The sequence below is a fragment of the Nuphar pumila genome, chromosome 5 (genome assembly GCF_984573655.1).
Source record: "Nuphar pumila chromosome 5, dmNupPumi1.hap1.1, whole genome shotgun sequence".
In the NCBI taxonomy this organism is placed as follows: Eukaryota; Viridiplantae; Streptophyta; class Magnoliopsida; order Nymphaeales; family Nymphaeaceae; genus Nuphar; species Nuphar pumila.
The window spans coordinates 136,877,580-136,893,857 of NC_143253.1; the positions used below are offsets into that span (position 1 = coordinate 136,877,580).

The window sequence follows — 16,278 nt, forward strand, 5'->3', positions numbered from 1 at the left end:
CAAAATACTCTTACAACAATTCTTGTGTTCTTAATGTTTGTCTTTTAAAGTACCTAAGAAGGTGACGGTTCAATTAGAAACCATGTTCAGAAACCTTTTTGGCTTGATTCAGATTCTGGGAGAAGGCCACATTTGGTTGCATGGGAGGTGTTATGCAAACCGAAAAATAAAGGTGGTGTAGAGCTTCATAGGATTGAGGAGTTGAGTATCGCTTACCTGGCTAAGCTTTCAATTGATGTATTCTTTGAGGTCTCTTTATGAGTTGAGTTCATGAGCTCTAAGTATCTTTGAAATAAAAGTTTTGGGAGAGCTAATTTAGAAGTTAGTTATGGAGCTTGGAAGAAAATTTTATGAGGTTGAAAGCAGTGTGCCAAATATCGCGAGAAATTGCCTGAAAGTTTAAAACGGCAATTTTTTGTGTGATTTACAAAATATTACGAGATTTATGAAAAAACATAAATACCGTGATTTAAACGTGATATTTACGTTTTAAATGGCTATTTATAGCAAAAAAATTGTGTTTTATTTTTTAATAAATTTTTTAAATATTTTCTTATAAAAAAATATTTTTATATTTTTTAATTAATTTTTTTATTGTCAAGATTTTGCCGAAAAAATGCGAGATTTATGATTTTTTTTCAATTTCTCATGAGTTTTTTAAAAATGAGAAATTGCCGATAAAAACGTTTGTCACTATGGTTGCAAGAAGGTAGAGCCTTTGATGTCTTGTGATATTTGGACAGATCCTTGATTGGGTAGTTGACATTACATGTATATCGTCATGCTCTTATACCTAGTCTTGAAAGTTTGTGGCTGCAGAAAGGTTATCTGGAATTTCATTTGAAAGGATGCTCCATCTTATGAGTGATACAATTATGTTTAGCTTAAAAGAGTGTTGCTCGGGCCAGCATGGGTAGCTTATTTGGCTGGTCATGGAAGGCTTCTCACTTAGAATAAATTAAAGGAGTTTGGGATTGCATTGCCAAAGTGATGCTCTCTAAGTTTCAAGCATAAGAAACCACAATCTCATTTGTTGTTTTTGTACCTTATTGCTCAATTGATTTGGAAATATATGTGCAGATTTTTTTTGAAGAAATTGATTCCACATTTTGATTTTATTCAAAAACTAAATGGTGGATGACATCGTGCTTTCACCCCCATGAGTCAAGTCTTATTGGGACATTACATTTCATATTGTTTGCTAGAATATTTATAAGTTAATTAACACTTCTTATCACAAAGGTGTGCTTTCAAGTAGAACTGCCTGATCTAGTTTGGGCATCCTGCACCTAACATTTTATTGTGATAGTGGTTGGTTCTCAGATGAAATTTATTTCTTTGTTTGCATAAATTGGATTGATAGTAGACAATTATTGGCTACCAAAATTCATTATTCATGTGATAAGATTTGTGTCATGCACCTATAGAGGCTGGGATATTCTCTCATTTGTTATCTAAGATAGAATTTTATTGAAGTGGAGTGTCTGCACCTGTTGTCGTTCATATTTAGCATGGTACTCATGTTTTCGTGATTTCAAATAACCAGTGATGGTGCAGAACCATGATGGGTGTTATTCAAAGACGCTGGTCTTCAAATCCAATACTCTCTAATAAATCTCTTTGCATGCGAGGATGTTTTTGTGTATGGGGCCATTGTTGGCCATGGGTTATGTTATTTTTGTTATAATTTGCTATGGAAAGATAAAGCCGCCGGATTGGCTACCCCTAAGGGTGATCTTTTATAATTTTTTATTCTTTAATATAAAATCAGGGTAACCCCAGCGTTATGGTTCAAAAAAAATCAACAACAACAACAACTACGCCTTCATCCCAAAACAATTGGGGTCAGCGATATGAACCAAAAAAGAAATTCATTTTGGGTCTTCCACATGAATCCTTTTCCTCCAATCATTTCTATCCAACGCCATGTCCTCGGTGAGGTTCAAAGCATTCATATCCTTTCCTATCATCTCCATCCAAGTCTTCCTAGGCCTACCCCGACCTCTTTTAACTAATATATTTTCCCATTTCTCCAACCTTCTAACTGGAGCATCATTAGGCCTTCGCCGAATATGTCCAAACCACCGTAAACGATTCTCTCGCATCTTATTTTCAATGGGTGCAACACCTACCTTCTTACGTATCTCTTCGTTCCGAATCTTATCTTTTATTGTATTTCCACACATCCATCTAAGCATCCGCATCTCAGCTACACTCATTTTTTGAATATGATGTCTCTTGGCAGCCCAACATTCCGTACCATATAGTAAAGCGGGTCTAATAGTCATCCTATAAAACTTTCCCTTCAACCGCAATGGCATTCTACGATCGCACAGCACTCCAGTAGCACTTTTCCATTTCATCCACCCAACCTTTATCCTATGATTTACATCTCCATCAATTTCTCCATACTTTTGAATGATGGATCCCAAATATTTGAAATAATCATTCACCGGTATATCTTGCTCACCAAGCTTCACTACACTCCCATCACTACTTCGTTGCTTACTAAACCGACATTCCATATATTCAGTCTTACTCTTACTCAACTTAAAACCTCTAGCTTCCAATGTCTGTCTCCATAATTCTAACTTAGCATTAACCCCAGCTCTAGACTCATCAATCAAAACAATATCATCAGCAAACAACATACACCACGGTACATTTTCTTGAATTGATCTCGTAAGCTCATCCATCACTATCGCAAATAGGAAAGGGCTTAAAGCAGATCCTTGATGTAACCCAACCATTATCGGGAAATTGGTTGTCACCCCTCCACAAGTGCGGACATTGGTTACTACTCCTTCATACATATCTTTAATTATACTAATGTACTTGAGAGAAACACCTTTCTTCATCATTGTCCACCAGAGAACGTCCCTAGGTACTCTATCGTATGCCTTCTCTAAATCAATAAAAACCATATGCAAATCTTTGTTCCTCTCTCTATATCTTTCAATAAGTTCTATGGTTCAAAAAAAATCACATGACAAATTTTAAGATCCCTACGCATACAAGCAACTGCAAGTGGGTCAGGACCAGGTTATCTTAATACATCACTTGCACACAACCCCAAAGTTCTCCGTTTCATTTCATAGCCATCCAGAGCCGGCTGGCCTCTTTGATATTTATATTTGAGGCCACGACCTAGGTCCTCAAATGAAAAAAATATAACGCTTATATTTCACATGCTTTCCAATGAAACATAATGAAAACTCATACTGAGGGCCTCCAATGAAAGAAAAATATGAAGAAATATGGGGCTCCAATGAAATATGAATAAGCCACCCCTGTAGCCATCACTGATCCTTTAACCACTGTCATGTATAGAGGAACCATCCCAATTATGCCTTCATGTGATGGTCTCTGGATAACATATTTTAAGTCCGAAAGGGAATGCTTAATCATGCAATTTTTTTTTCACGAACCTACTAGTAGGCCATTGACTTCTACGGCCCTTGACGATGAAATGCATCCCATCTATCACATGAGCAAACAACAAATTGCAGCACAGTAGTATATGAGATAGGAGTAAAGTCACATGATCCAAAATAATTTAATTAAGACAAGTAACCAAAGGTTACCATGATTTGAAATCAGATAGAAGTTTCTTATGAAGCCAAAGAAATCCCGGAACCACAAAACCTTGTGGTTTTACTTTTACATGTATAGAACCTAGCTATAGGGACCTATATTGCTGTCTACCTAAACCTTGACAAGACAACAGAGCAGCCTTGGGCTTCCCAATAGTTCTATAAAAAAATATGATAAATTAGTGAACATGCATGTTTTAAGGGCGAACCATTATCTACTCAAAAAATGCGTGTTTAACAAGGAGTAGAGATACAATAGACAATTATGATAAATTAGTGAGATGTGCCATGATAAAACTTATAAACAAACTACATTTACAAACCATTTTTAGCAAGATTCCCACTCTCCACCCTCCACACAAGGTAGTAAATGCTATGATAACGAGAGCAGTTACTATCATAGACGTTATATCCCATCACTACCGCACATCTCACTTGATGAACGTGTGCTTGGGGCCCACTATCACATATATCTAACGGCTTCCAAGTGAGATGTGCGGTGAAGATTGAATATAACTGATGAACCGTCATATACAATATGACCATAACTGTTCCCGGGTTTGCAAGCCCACAGAGAATTTCCAGAATTCTCTACTACCCAGAACATTGTAAATTCTTCTAATGATGGGGTTGGCCACTGCCTCTTTCATGTATCAATGAGCGCAAGCAAGCGCAACGCAATAATATAAAGCAATAGAGAATCAAATGCATTTAACAGTGAAGAAGCATGCACGTTAATAATAAAACAGAATACAGTAACCAAAAAATGTTGAATTATACCCTTCTATTTAGCAGGAAGTTCTTAAAGTAGACAACATTTCCGTTACAAAGGTGCAGGTCAGTTAGATTGCATCTGCAGTTATAGCACATGTTATACATTACCAACGATCCACGTAATCTCAAGCACTTACTTTAAAACGCATCCAAAAGGAAATCTCATACAAACCAATCCAAAATAAAACTTGTTTTTAAAAGCCCAGTGGCCACACACATGATCCCAATCACCTAATAACGCCGTTCAGCCTCATTCAAGATTAAGCAGTATTTGATAATTCTAGAAGAAAACAGTATAAATTTCATACCTAGACTACTTTAATGCAATTTTTCAACAATCTAGTCTGAAGGAGGCGAGGGTGCATTTTGGTCATGGCATCGACTTCAGAAATATTTTGTCAGGAAAAGCCGTGCCAAATGCAGTTTAACAAGATGGATCCATACCCACAAAGTATGCATGAAATTATTTGATCTCACACTTTTCTGAAAAATGTGATGTTGAAAACAAAGACAACATCACCGTCCCTGTACACTAGCTTTACTATGACAAAACTAATGAGGAATTCACAGAAAAATCAGCATAAAAATGCTTTGTATTAAACCACGTCCTAATGAATTAGTGGAATCCGTACACATTTAAACCCATGAATCTAGCATTGCTACCCACTATACTTATATAATAGGGAGTACTAGACACCGCAAATCATCAAGGTTCCTGCCATAATTATGAAAAATATGGAAAACAGACATACTCAAGCATAATTGACCAATAAAAAGACAAAAATAAAAACATTAGTTTCATCAAAACTTTGCAGAAGCTTGTATGAAATTTTTAATATTCGTGCCAAGAAATCCATATAAAGAACAAAGTAAAATCTAAATAGAAGCGCCTGTTAGCAAGAAATCTGCAAGTAAAAATCCTAAATTTATGATATGAAAATTTAGTGTGCTATTTCAAAGAGAAAAGTTCAAATAAGATCGATTTACTATGACAAATCTAGCCTATTTAAGACACCTAACAATTACTAAACTGATGCAGATAGCCACTCTATCACCTCTAGCTAATAGTAGCAGTCACTCCAGATAAACAACAATACTGTACTTTTGAAAAAAAAAATTGAAAGAAATTTACAATTATACTGAATTAAAACTTTGGTTCTTCAAACATAAGCCCCTAAGAAACTGCAGACAATGTGATAAAGATTGATGATAAATTCAGTCACCATGAGTCTGTGTGGAAAGCATACAGGATCAACATAGAGTGGCAAATTCCAAAGAACATAAGACATGGCAAACAATTGAATGTGCTGCCAAGGTAGTTGGTCCCATAGCAGAATGGCATGGAGCCTCTCCTAGACAAGAGATCCATTGTTCAATATCACACATTTTAAGCACCACATAAAACAATATAGCTTAAAAACACTTATTGATTATGATCCAGATGATAAGTTGGTCTACAAGGAGCATAAGACATATAGGGAGAACCAGAGCAGCTGTGTCCACAACAAATTACATGGCCGTACTTTCAAGATATGCCTCTATTTGCTTCTGGACTAATTATTACAACATGGAAGAGCTTGCAATGCTCCACAAACTCAGTCTTAAGGACCAAATCGAAATGAAGTGTCGCCCATAAAGTGATTGTCAATATAGAAAGCTGTATTATGGGGGTGATGACCATCCATCACCACAAACTGCATGTCATCTGAGGGTTTCCAATGGCGTTTCCGCTGGTTTATGAACCAGTTATTGATTTGTTTCTGATCTAGCCCTGTTGATTCAGCTAAGGTCACCTTTTCTGTCTCCTGTTAAATGTAATAATATATTTGAAATCTATTTACCAGAAAATATCTGATATATCCTTCTTTATAAGTTCTTGTAGTGTGTGTGTGTGTGTGTGTGTGTGTGTGTGTGTGTGTGTTTTGGAGGGGTGCCCATAAGCATGTGCATGCACTTGTGCGGTAAGCAGATTGGCAGGCATACCGATGGATATGGCCATTTGTAGTGCAGTTCCCACCAGTTCAGGAGTTTCTGCCTAGCATCTTTGGGAAGCTTCCCTTTCTTCTTCTTCTTGGAAAGTTCTTGCTTGAGGCTTCCTAAATACCCACTGTACTTTTTCAAAAGGCGTTGCTTCAGTTCACTTTCCTCAGCCCGAGGATCAACCTCAGGAAGTTCTGTTTCGCCTCCACTACCATCTTCGTCTGATGATCCAGCTCCCTCAACTTTGTCATCTGAGAAAATTCAATTTCAAGGATCAGATAATCAACCATGATTCAGAAAATCAGTATACTCGGGAATGAAACGGCAGATGTTTCTTCTTCATTTTGTTTTTAATTGATTTCAAAACATTGAAAGATAACAAATAAAAATATAATGAATAATAATCATTGACACTCCCACAACCTTTCAGATATTGTAACCATACAAAACGACCTGATAGAGTATGTTCGGTATGAACACAGAACCAGGTGCATTTCAGGCTTCAGTACCCATTCTCTCACAAGCAGAGTTTGTGCCATAACTCCGGGCCATGCCTGGCCCAAAGCACATATCTAGTCCAACAGGTTCTTAGGCCAGGTTTGAGGCTGACTACAAATTCTACAGTAGGTCAGCCCTCGACCCAAGCCCAATAAGATCAAAACCAGGTTTTACACATGCCTGACAGTCTCCTAAGACCCCAACTAAAACCTGGCTTGGCCCAGCCCGATACCCCCACCTTAGCTCTCCGGGTGCATTTTCATCTGACATCCTTCTCCACCTCTTCAAATGAGTGTTCACATAAACACCCCAAATGAATGCACGCACAAAAACGAGAAACAAATCTAGAAAAAGAAAACCAAAACATGCATGTAAGAAGGCTACAAACATCTTTCATGTCATTGGAGGATAAAGTTTATTTTATTGGATTGACAAACAAAAGACTCTATCACATGTTGAAAAATTGACCAATATCAACCCTGTCCTCAAATTCAGATGAAAATTTTTATGCAATCCATAATAGTAAATAACAAGAAATTGGAATCATCATCATGCTAGTAAACTGTAGTTGGTGGACTAGAGAAGTCCATTGGTGCCTTGAAGAAACAAAAGAAGAAGAAGAAATCTCTTGGTGTCTATGGCGTAAAAGATTCGGTTGCAATCAAAGTTTACGATGGACTTATAGAGTTTGGTTTTCTCTACATGTTCACAGAGTTCATTAGCCAAGATTCCATTTGATATCTTTAGTTCTAATGCTTCCCTCAGTTTCTTTGCCTTTTTAATTTTTGATGAAGAGGATATTAAATTACTGTGATATTTCCAATTTGTCAGATGTCAAGGGAGTATTGATCATTTCAAAAAAGAATGAAATATTTGACAACCAAGGTTTCTCCAAAAAACATTCAAATTCAAACAAGTTGATGAAATAGTTAATTCTTTTCATACAGAAACTTTCAAAATACAGGGTCATCAAGAGTTTCTCAGGGTGCTATTTAGTAGAGGAGAAATAAGAAAATAATTCAAAACTTTTCTGCACAACAGAATCAAAGAACTTTGAGCAAAAAGATCTTGAAACAAGAATAAGCTCACTACAACTCAGAAACCATTTTTTTTGTAAGTTCTGAAAGAATTGAAGAATGGTCAGCTGAAACAGACCTATTCAAGATGCTGAAGAATATCGCGGCATCAAGACTACATAAATCAATTTGGTTTACGACACGATAATCTATTGACAAGGAAAGTACTGAGGATAAAAGATTATGTATTTAGTACTATTATGAAACACTACTCACGCTTTGAGTTATCTCCTAGCAAAAATATCAAGAAATAGTGTTACTTTGACAACTTCAATATAATTTCATATGTGTTAGAATGTTTCAATTTCTACTTTATTTCTGGAAAAAGAACTGAATATTTCCTTAAAAAATGTGCGACAAGTTTGAAATTAAAATTTTTCTACTATGTTCAAAATGCAAGGGTCACATGTCATACGTATATGCAAATAAAGCTTAGTGTTTAAATCACATCCTCATTGTCAGTTATTGAAATTCAAACAAACACTTGCTGCTATCATATAAACATAAAAAAACAAAAGAAAGTTGCAATTTGTGCAACAGCACCAACTCAGGAGTGCACCTATGGCCTAATTGGAGAAGGTTTGAAAGACTGATGGCTTTTTCAGATATGGACACATACATGGAGGAATTTGCATTTTCTATCAGTTTGAAGTTGTGAATGAAATAATACACGGACAAGAGAAAGACACAATGTGACATCCAAAGTCCAGCATTGGGAGATTCCTGCCAGAGTATTGAGTACTTCGGAAAATTCATCTTACAACATTCACTAACCACCCAGACAGATACTTATGTGATGCACAGTGACATGGACAAACAACAGACATGGGACACAAATTATGTAGGGCATGCTAGTCAACACATGCTCAGGGATGCATCATTTTGCTGCAAGTAAAAACTTGAATAGCTTTTAAAAATGAAATATAAAGCAGTCACTAATGTTCACAATAGAAATTCAAGAACCTCGTAGATGCATCACTATGTGCAGAAGTTGCACTAGGTTCACATCTCTTTACCTAAAATCTACAAAGATCAATGCATTGCAACAAGAAAAAGATTAGATAATAAGAACACAGGAGGACTCCTATGATTTTCAGAAGTGCCCACACAAACAAGAAGCTAAGGAAACCACATGTCGCTGAACTTAGCATGTCTGGCCCATGTCAAAAAGAACAACTGGACATGCCACAATACTTTATGGAAATAGTCATACTTATGTCAAACACAGTCAACAACATGCACCTAACTGCATTACTTTTTTAACCTTGATCCTTCATGTTGTAGTTGCACTTTTTCCTAATTTTCGTTGCTTACAAAACAATTCAAATTTTACTCGCATTCATCACTTAATTTCTATTAATCACAGTCACAAGTTTGCTGATCATGAATCTGCATTTAAGATGACATTCATATTTCATTGCTTTAGATAGCAAATTCTGAATGCATATGCACACAGGCACACATCCGTAGACACACGCACACGTGTCAACATGTTCCCTGTCCTAGTTTTACAAAACTACTGTATTATACCAAGTGTGCCCATGCTGTGTCACATACTTTCATCACTTTTTATGCGCCATGGGAAGTCATTGTACGAAGAAAAGGAAGATTATGATATGGATAAGCTACCTAATGAAAGGAACAGATAAGTGTATATATATCAATCATCATAAATTAGGTTGCAATAATCAACATGTTCCAGGCAAGACCAATTGTCAAAGTATCTACTCAAAGAGAAATCATAGACCATGATTAGATTTTGGCTGAAGTTGTTACTAGTTGATCAATATTTGCCAACCCTACGCCTCACTGCCTATATGAATATGACCGAAAGCTACTCTATAAAGGGTCTTCAATAAGGAAGATGCGTCTTAGTGTGCCTCTAACACAAGAATAAGGGGTACGGTTGGGGTACCTTAGTCGTCTAGCTCATGGTAGGTCTGGAGACTCAAGGGTTGAGGCAAAATGAAAATGAGAAGATTTTCAATGAATGACTACTTGGCCTATAGCGTTATTATTATGAGATTCAGATTGCTTAAAGGTGGTCTTCAAGATTTTCAAAGGAGGAATAGAAAACGTGATAGAATGGATAAGTTCACTTGATTTATTCCTATTTTTTCAATTGTCAAGTTGGAAATCGGCTTAAACTTTGTGTTGACTGTTTTTTGAAACTTATATTTCCTGCATCAACCTCGTAGGGACAAAATGAATCCAAATCCCCCAGTTAAAATATTCTACTTCTCACAATAAACACTCAATAAAAAAAGAACAGAACCCATAGTTCTCCACATCAGATTCCCACTACCTGCACGACAATATTTAGCATAGAAGACAAGACGTTGGAAAACAAAATCTAGCTTCAACACTTCATGTTTCTGTAGGATGCTTTTCATGATTCAACAAAGCGCCAGCACTACAGCCACTTAGGTTTACATTTTCCCCCAGAACTTCAAAATCTGCATCAGAACACGACATGCATGTGACTGATATGCAACAACCACCTCGACCACGAATGGAGAAGATTAGTTTCAAAAAATAAGTGTTTCAGTAAAAAATCTTATGAATAATACTGCCAATATATTAGAACCTTCAGTAGAATGTTTGAAAAATATACACCAAACGTTACCTTATAGAAAAGGTAAACAACCAGCAAGAAGATAGTCATCAATAAGTCACTCGCTACAAGTACGACAGAACCAGAAATGCCAACTGCATTCATCTTCCGTCACCAACCACATCATTCGAAAAAAATCTGGACTACAACCAATTCCATCGATCCAGTAGCATACAGAACACAGTTGTAGATGTTGATTATTTATTCTGAGAATATAATGCATCTCTCTCTCTCTCTCTCTCTCTCTCTCTCTCTCTCTCTCTCTCTCTCTCTCTCTCTCTCTCTCTCTCATGCATGTCTGTGCTCGGCACGTGCATGTCATTTCAAAACGGGATAGAAAGAAAATCAATAAAAAATAAAGTAAATCCAAGACATGATGAATGTTTCCATTGTGGCTTAGTAAGTTTAATTCAATATATTTGCATAGAATATTACAAGGCTGAATGATAGATTTGCATATAATATTACAAGGCTGAATCACCCAACTCCAGTTTCATCGTTTACAAGAAATACCGCCTGGAAGACAGCGATGGCGCACAAGCAAATCGTACTTTATATCCCATAAATTAAGATTCAGAGAGAGAGAGAGAGAGAGAGAGAGAGCAGATGACCAGATGGGGGACTCTTATTCTATTGGGGATTCAAGATTCAAAATCTACAGCAGACCGATGGGAGTGTTCTTATTCTGTTTACTCACCAATCTAAGCTTAAGCGTCTCTCTAAAAGCATTAGAAATGACCACCATCGTGTTCCAAGACACTGTCGCTGTGGTACTCACAGCCACAGTACGAATGACTCGAACCGCATCCGATGCTGTCCATTCTATAATATATATTAACTGCACCAAAAGACAGCCATGCCTCCCTCTCTCTCTCTCGTTCGACGATCACCATCTTGATTTTGAAAAAAAAACCCTCAAGTCTTGTCAGGCTAAAAGGCGCCAAAGCAGCAGCCTGGATCTCAAGCCATGACCATGTAGTGTTGTCCATTTATGATATATGTGTACATAAATAAATATATTAACTGCACCATCTCTCTCTAGCTCGTTCGACCACCATGACCATCTTGTTTTTGAAAAGTTGAAGACTCAAGTCTTGTCAGGCTAAAAACCCCCAACATGTTACACCAAAGGAGCAGCCTGGAGTCTCAGGCCATGACCATGCAATGCTGTCCATTTGTATATATAAATGGCACCAAAAGACAGCACTCTCTCTCTCTCTCCATTACCATCTTGAAAATTTAAAACCTCAAGTCTTGTCAGACTAAAAGCCACCAAGAGTTGCGCCAAAGGACCAGCGCGGAGTCTGAAACCATGACCATTAACTAATATTATATCAAACTCTTTTTTCTCTCGTTTTCTTTTGTCTGTCTGTTGGAAAAGAAAGATAGGGAAGAATGAAAGAGAGAGGGGAGGGGGAAAAGTAACGAAAATCGAGGCCTTCGAGGCAAGGTAATTCGCTATAAGAAGAAACCCACGTATAATGTGTATTAGAGTAAAGAAAATGTTTCATTTTCTCGTGAAAGAGATTAACAATGAAATAAAATAGATAACACCTCGAAGAGATAGATGGTACACACGTCTCATTTCTTTATATTAAATTTATTCGAGCCCCAACATAGGGGATGGTGAAGGATTTGTGTTGCAGGTGTCTTCTTCCTTCTTCCAGTTAAAAAAAGTAATTACTAGTTAGACTCCGTCTGTGTTGCAGGTGGTTCTTTATTTTTTATTTTATATCAGAAATTAAGGGAGCAAGAGGATAGTTTAAGTTGTCATTACTCATTACCTGAAGAGAAAACGCGTAGTGATCCATCACTCAAGGAGTTGAGCTGCGACTCTATGCTCCTAACAAACTGCATAGCCTCTTGCAGCGGCCTGCTCAGCTCTTCCCGGTATTTCACAAGCATATCATAGTAGGCATCCTATGTTTGGTTCCAACAGAAGAAGAAAATTAAGAACATATACCCCCCCCCCCGCAATGAAAAAATCTGCAGATCTGTAGTTTAAGGAAAAAAAAGAAAGCCGAGTAGAAAAGGAGAAGAAATTACCATGAATTGATCGAGCTCTGGATCACTCCCAGAGTTGGTTTCACTAGTTGAAGACCGATGTCTTTGTTCCAATTCTCGTCTTATGGCACTCAATCTATCCACAACCTCCGGAGGAGCACCAATCTACACACAAGAAATGACCAACAGTAGAAACATTTTGAGAGGAAAACAGAAAAATTTACCAATTCAAGGGAAGAGAAAGATGTGTTGAACCTTTTGGCAGTCCATATAGGCTTCCAATAAGCTAGAGTATTGAGGGTGTGCAATGATTTTGGCCTTGATAGCATCTGTATCTTTAGAGTTCCGCATGCCATGACGAGGGTCCCCAGGTTCTTCATCTCCTTCCTGCCTCCTCCCCATCCCTTGTTGGCTCCCAGGATAGTAGTTATTGTAGGTGGTAGGATGGGAATGGAAGGAGGAAATTGCGGTAGCCTGGATGCGCGCGTGCTGGTGTTGGTGCTGCTCTTCTTTTATGAGAGCCATCATGGTACTTGTGCCCGCCACATCTGACGATCCTTGTTGGCATCCCAAGCTATTTCTGCTGCCAAACAATGAATCCGCAGCACTGGAAAACATGTTAACTTGGAAATGATCCATTTTGCCTCAAAATTAAAGGCCCCTTTCTATGCCCTTCTCCCACCGAGAAGCCTATTGGAGTGTTCTCCACCGCTTTGGTGTAGATAATATAATAAATTATCTCGATGATTGGTTTTGGTGATGGTGGTGTGGTGGCTACGAATATGCACGCTTCTGCTCTATTTTTTGCTTTGGTTTTCAATTATTTTGGAGTGGGACTATGGGGGAGGAGACGGGGTGAAGCCTAGGATGGGAGGGAGTGGTACTCTACAGTCTTGTTACTTGTAGCGTGGTATAGGCTCTCTTTTTTGCATGTCAAATCCAATAAATTTCCTTTCAGCTGTCATCCAAAACGGAGATCTGTGTGCAACTGTGGTTTGCAATCAAAGATTTGAAGAACCCTAGGCAGTGGTGTTGCAGTGGCGGTGGAGACTTAGGCCTCGTGGAGACAACATGGAGTGCTTCAGCACGCACACTTTTCTCTCTCTCTATTGCCTACACTCACTGACTCTTTGTCCCTCTCGTTTAGTCCCTCCCCAACAATACAACCACGGTAAAACTCCCCCCTCAATTTTAACGCCACTGTAGTCGTCAAAACTAAGGATTTGGGGCATGCTTGTGAATCATGGCAGTATAGCAGTCAGATGCCTAACCTACCCTTCTTCAAACCTGTCCGGTTTCTCTCAGATCGATCCACGACAAAACAGACGTGGGTTCAAACAGTACGAAAACAATACCACCAAAAAATCTATCACACCTGGCTAACGACTCCACATGATCTACGACGCAGCCGCTGATTAGATCACCCAAAGCCATAGGCCCAAAACCCAACCATCCCCTCCGCTACTCTCTTTAATCGAACAATTATTGGTTTAGTTCTAGCAATTACTTAATCATTATCTGAGGATGACTAACAAGATAAAGCAGAAAAGTTTGCCTGTTTTTCCCATCTCATACAAGATAAAGCAGAAAACAACCTTTAAAAAAAAACGAATAGTGAAAGACGATCAAAGGAATCCAACCGTAGAAAAGAAAAAAAACATAAATGGGAATAGTGATGTTGCTTTACTTTTTGTCAAAAGAAAAACAGCAGCAGTTTCTTTTTTTTATAGAAGAAAAACAGCAGCAGTTTAATTGACGGAGCTTAGTTACTCACGTTTTGAGACTTGAGAGAGAGATGTTAGTATTTGGGGGACATACGAGAGCGCTGTAGAGAGAGTTTAATGGATGGTATTTGAGGGAAATATATATAGAGTGAGAGAAAGAGCGAGAGAGAGTTTAATGGGTAGTATTGGGGGAGTATTAAGAGAGGCCGGTAGAGAGAGAGAGTAATGGGTAGTATTGGGGGATAAGTCCGGGGAGTATTAAGAGAGGACTACTGTAGAGAGAGAGTTTAATGGATAGTATTGGGAAGAGGGGACTCCAGAGAGAGAGAGAGGGAGGGAGAGATTGGAAGATGGTGACGGCGGGGAGCCAATGAGAACAGTCAGGAGGGGCTACCCCCGACAGGCAAGGCCCGCTGCACGCAAAGACCCCCGCGTCTCCCGCGCTGTCCTTGGGACCCATCACTGTCCCTCTCTGACCGGGTATTCTGCACCCTCCTGCAAACCCACTTGTTTGTTTTCCCACATCCCCCTTCCTTTTCCCACTTTCTCCTCAACAAACTAATCTCCTTTATCAAAAGATCGCTCATATAGTCATATGTGACACGTGTTTGCATACAGAAGTCCAGGCTTAGGTGGTCTCATTTCAACCCTCCTTTTCCCTTTGCCCTTTGTTGGTGCTTCTTTTCCTCCCATGATAATTGAATCTTTGATTGTGCTTTAGTTTATAACTAATTATTCTATTTTTGCCGTTAAGATTATTAAATACTTGTCATTCGACATATACTGGAAAACATGGAGAGAATTGGCCACCTTAATTATGCTTCTAATCATACTCTAAGCTTTGCTACCATTGATTGTGGAAGATCGAATATTAATAAATTGGGCTCTTGGAATCTTCTTTATTGAGACACGAACTCTAAATAGCTAGAAGCCCATTTTCCACGGAGGTGCCCCCCAATGACTCATTATGTCAGGAAGTTTTAGATGCTGGTGACCTGGTTTTACTGCAATGACATAAATAAAATGTTTTAATTATACATATAAATTGCTTTTAGTATCAAAGTTTCCCTGGTTATCTGTGCAACGGTTTAATGCTTCTTTCTGTTAAGCATGTTTTGTGTATAAAATGAAGCTGGATCAGGTGCAATCAAATTGCACAATTTTGATGTGCTGCTGCACTTGAGCATCCTCCATCTTTCTCATGCAGCTTGTTAGCTGTGGGGCCCAACAGCAGATGGTAGGTGCTCATGTATGGCAGCCTACTTGAAATGTACAATGTGATTACACCTGATCTTTTTTTGTACTAAATTGGGTTGGGTGTAGTTGGAACAGTCATAAATCTCGGTTTTGGGATTTTCTCGTCAAGGGATAATCTCCCAATATTTTTTAAATATCACCGTTATTTGTTACTATGCAGTGATCTAAGTTCATCAGGCTCGGACTTGGATGAAAAGTTCATATGAAACCCAAATTCGATTAGGCTCTATATATACCTAATCAAAGACTTGCAAATATAATCAGGTTGGATTTTGTCGGATTTTAAGTCATTCATATTTGGATAAAGATATACTCCAAAAGAATCCGAGTCTGATTAGTAATGAGTAATCTAATACTGGTATCTCTACCAAATACAATTAAACACACTCTGATTTGGTCAGATATCCAACCCGTATGCGAACCGTTTACATCCCCATTTAAGGTAAAAAACTTATTCCGATACTGTAGAGGTTAATTAGAGAGCCATTTTCACACCAAAGCAAACAAGAACCACCCTGGTCTGTGGATCACATGAATGTCTATTGACTGGCTGATTGTCCCCACTAGTTACTCTGTGGTAACTGTTGCATGTTATTATCCGCTTTTTTGTACCGTGTACTACGAAAATACATGACAGTGATGAACAGTATCTGAGCCGAGGTAGATACTCCATTGCCTGTTGTCTCTTCTTTGTCCTGCTTCTCCCTTTGTGTGGTCCATCACTTTGGCACCTTCTTTATGGACTTTTCTAAATCTTA

General features: G+C 38.2%; 1 protein-coding gene across 1 annotated transcript; it reads right to left on the reverse strand.

Moving 5' to 3' along the window:
* Positions 1-5,968: 5,968 nt before the first annotated feature.
* LOC149838946 (homeotic protein knotted-1-like) lies at positions 5,969-13,178 on the reverse strand. Its single transcript, XM_090008350.1, has 5 exons — positions 12,795-13,178; positions 12,582-12,704; positions 12,320-12,455; positions 6,351-6,598; positions 5,969-6,172 (listed from the first exon to the last, which is right to left on the reverse strand). Exons 1-5 carry the CDS (start codon positions 13,176-13,178, stop codon positions 5,969-5,971), a joined length of 1,095 nt encoding a protein of 364 aa, XP_089864476.1.
* Positions 13,179-16,278: the final 3,100 nt, after the last annotated feature.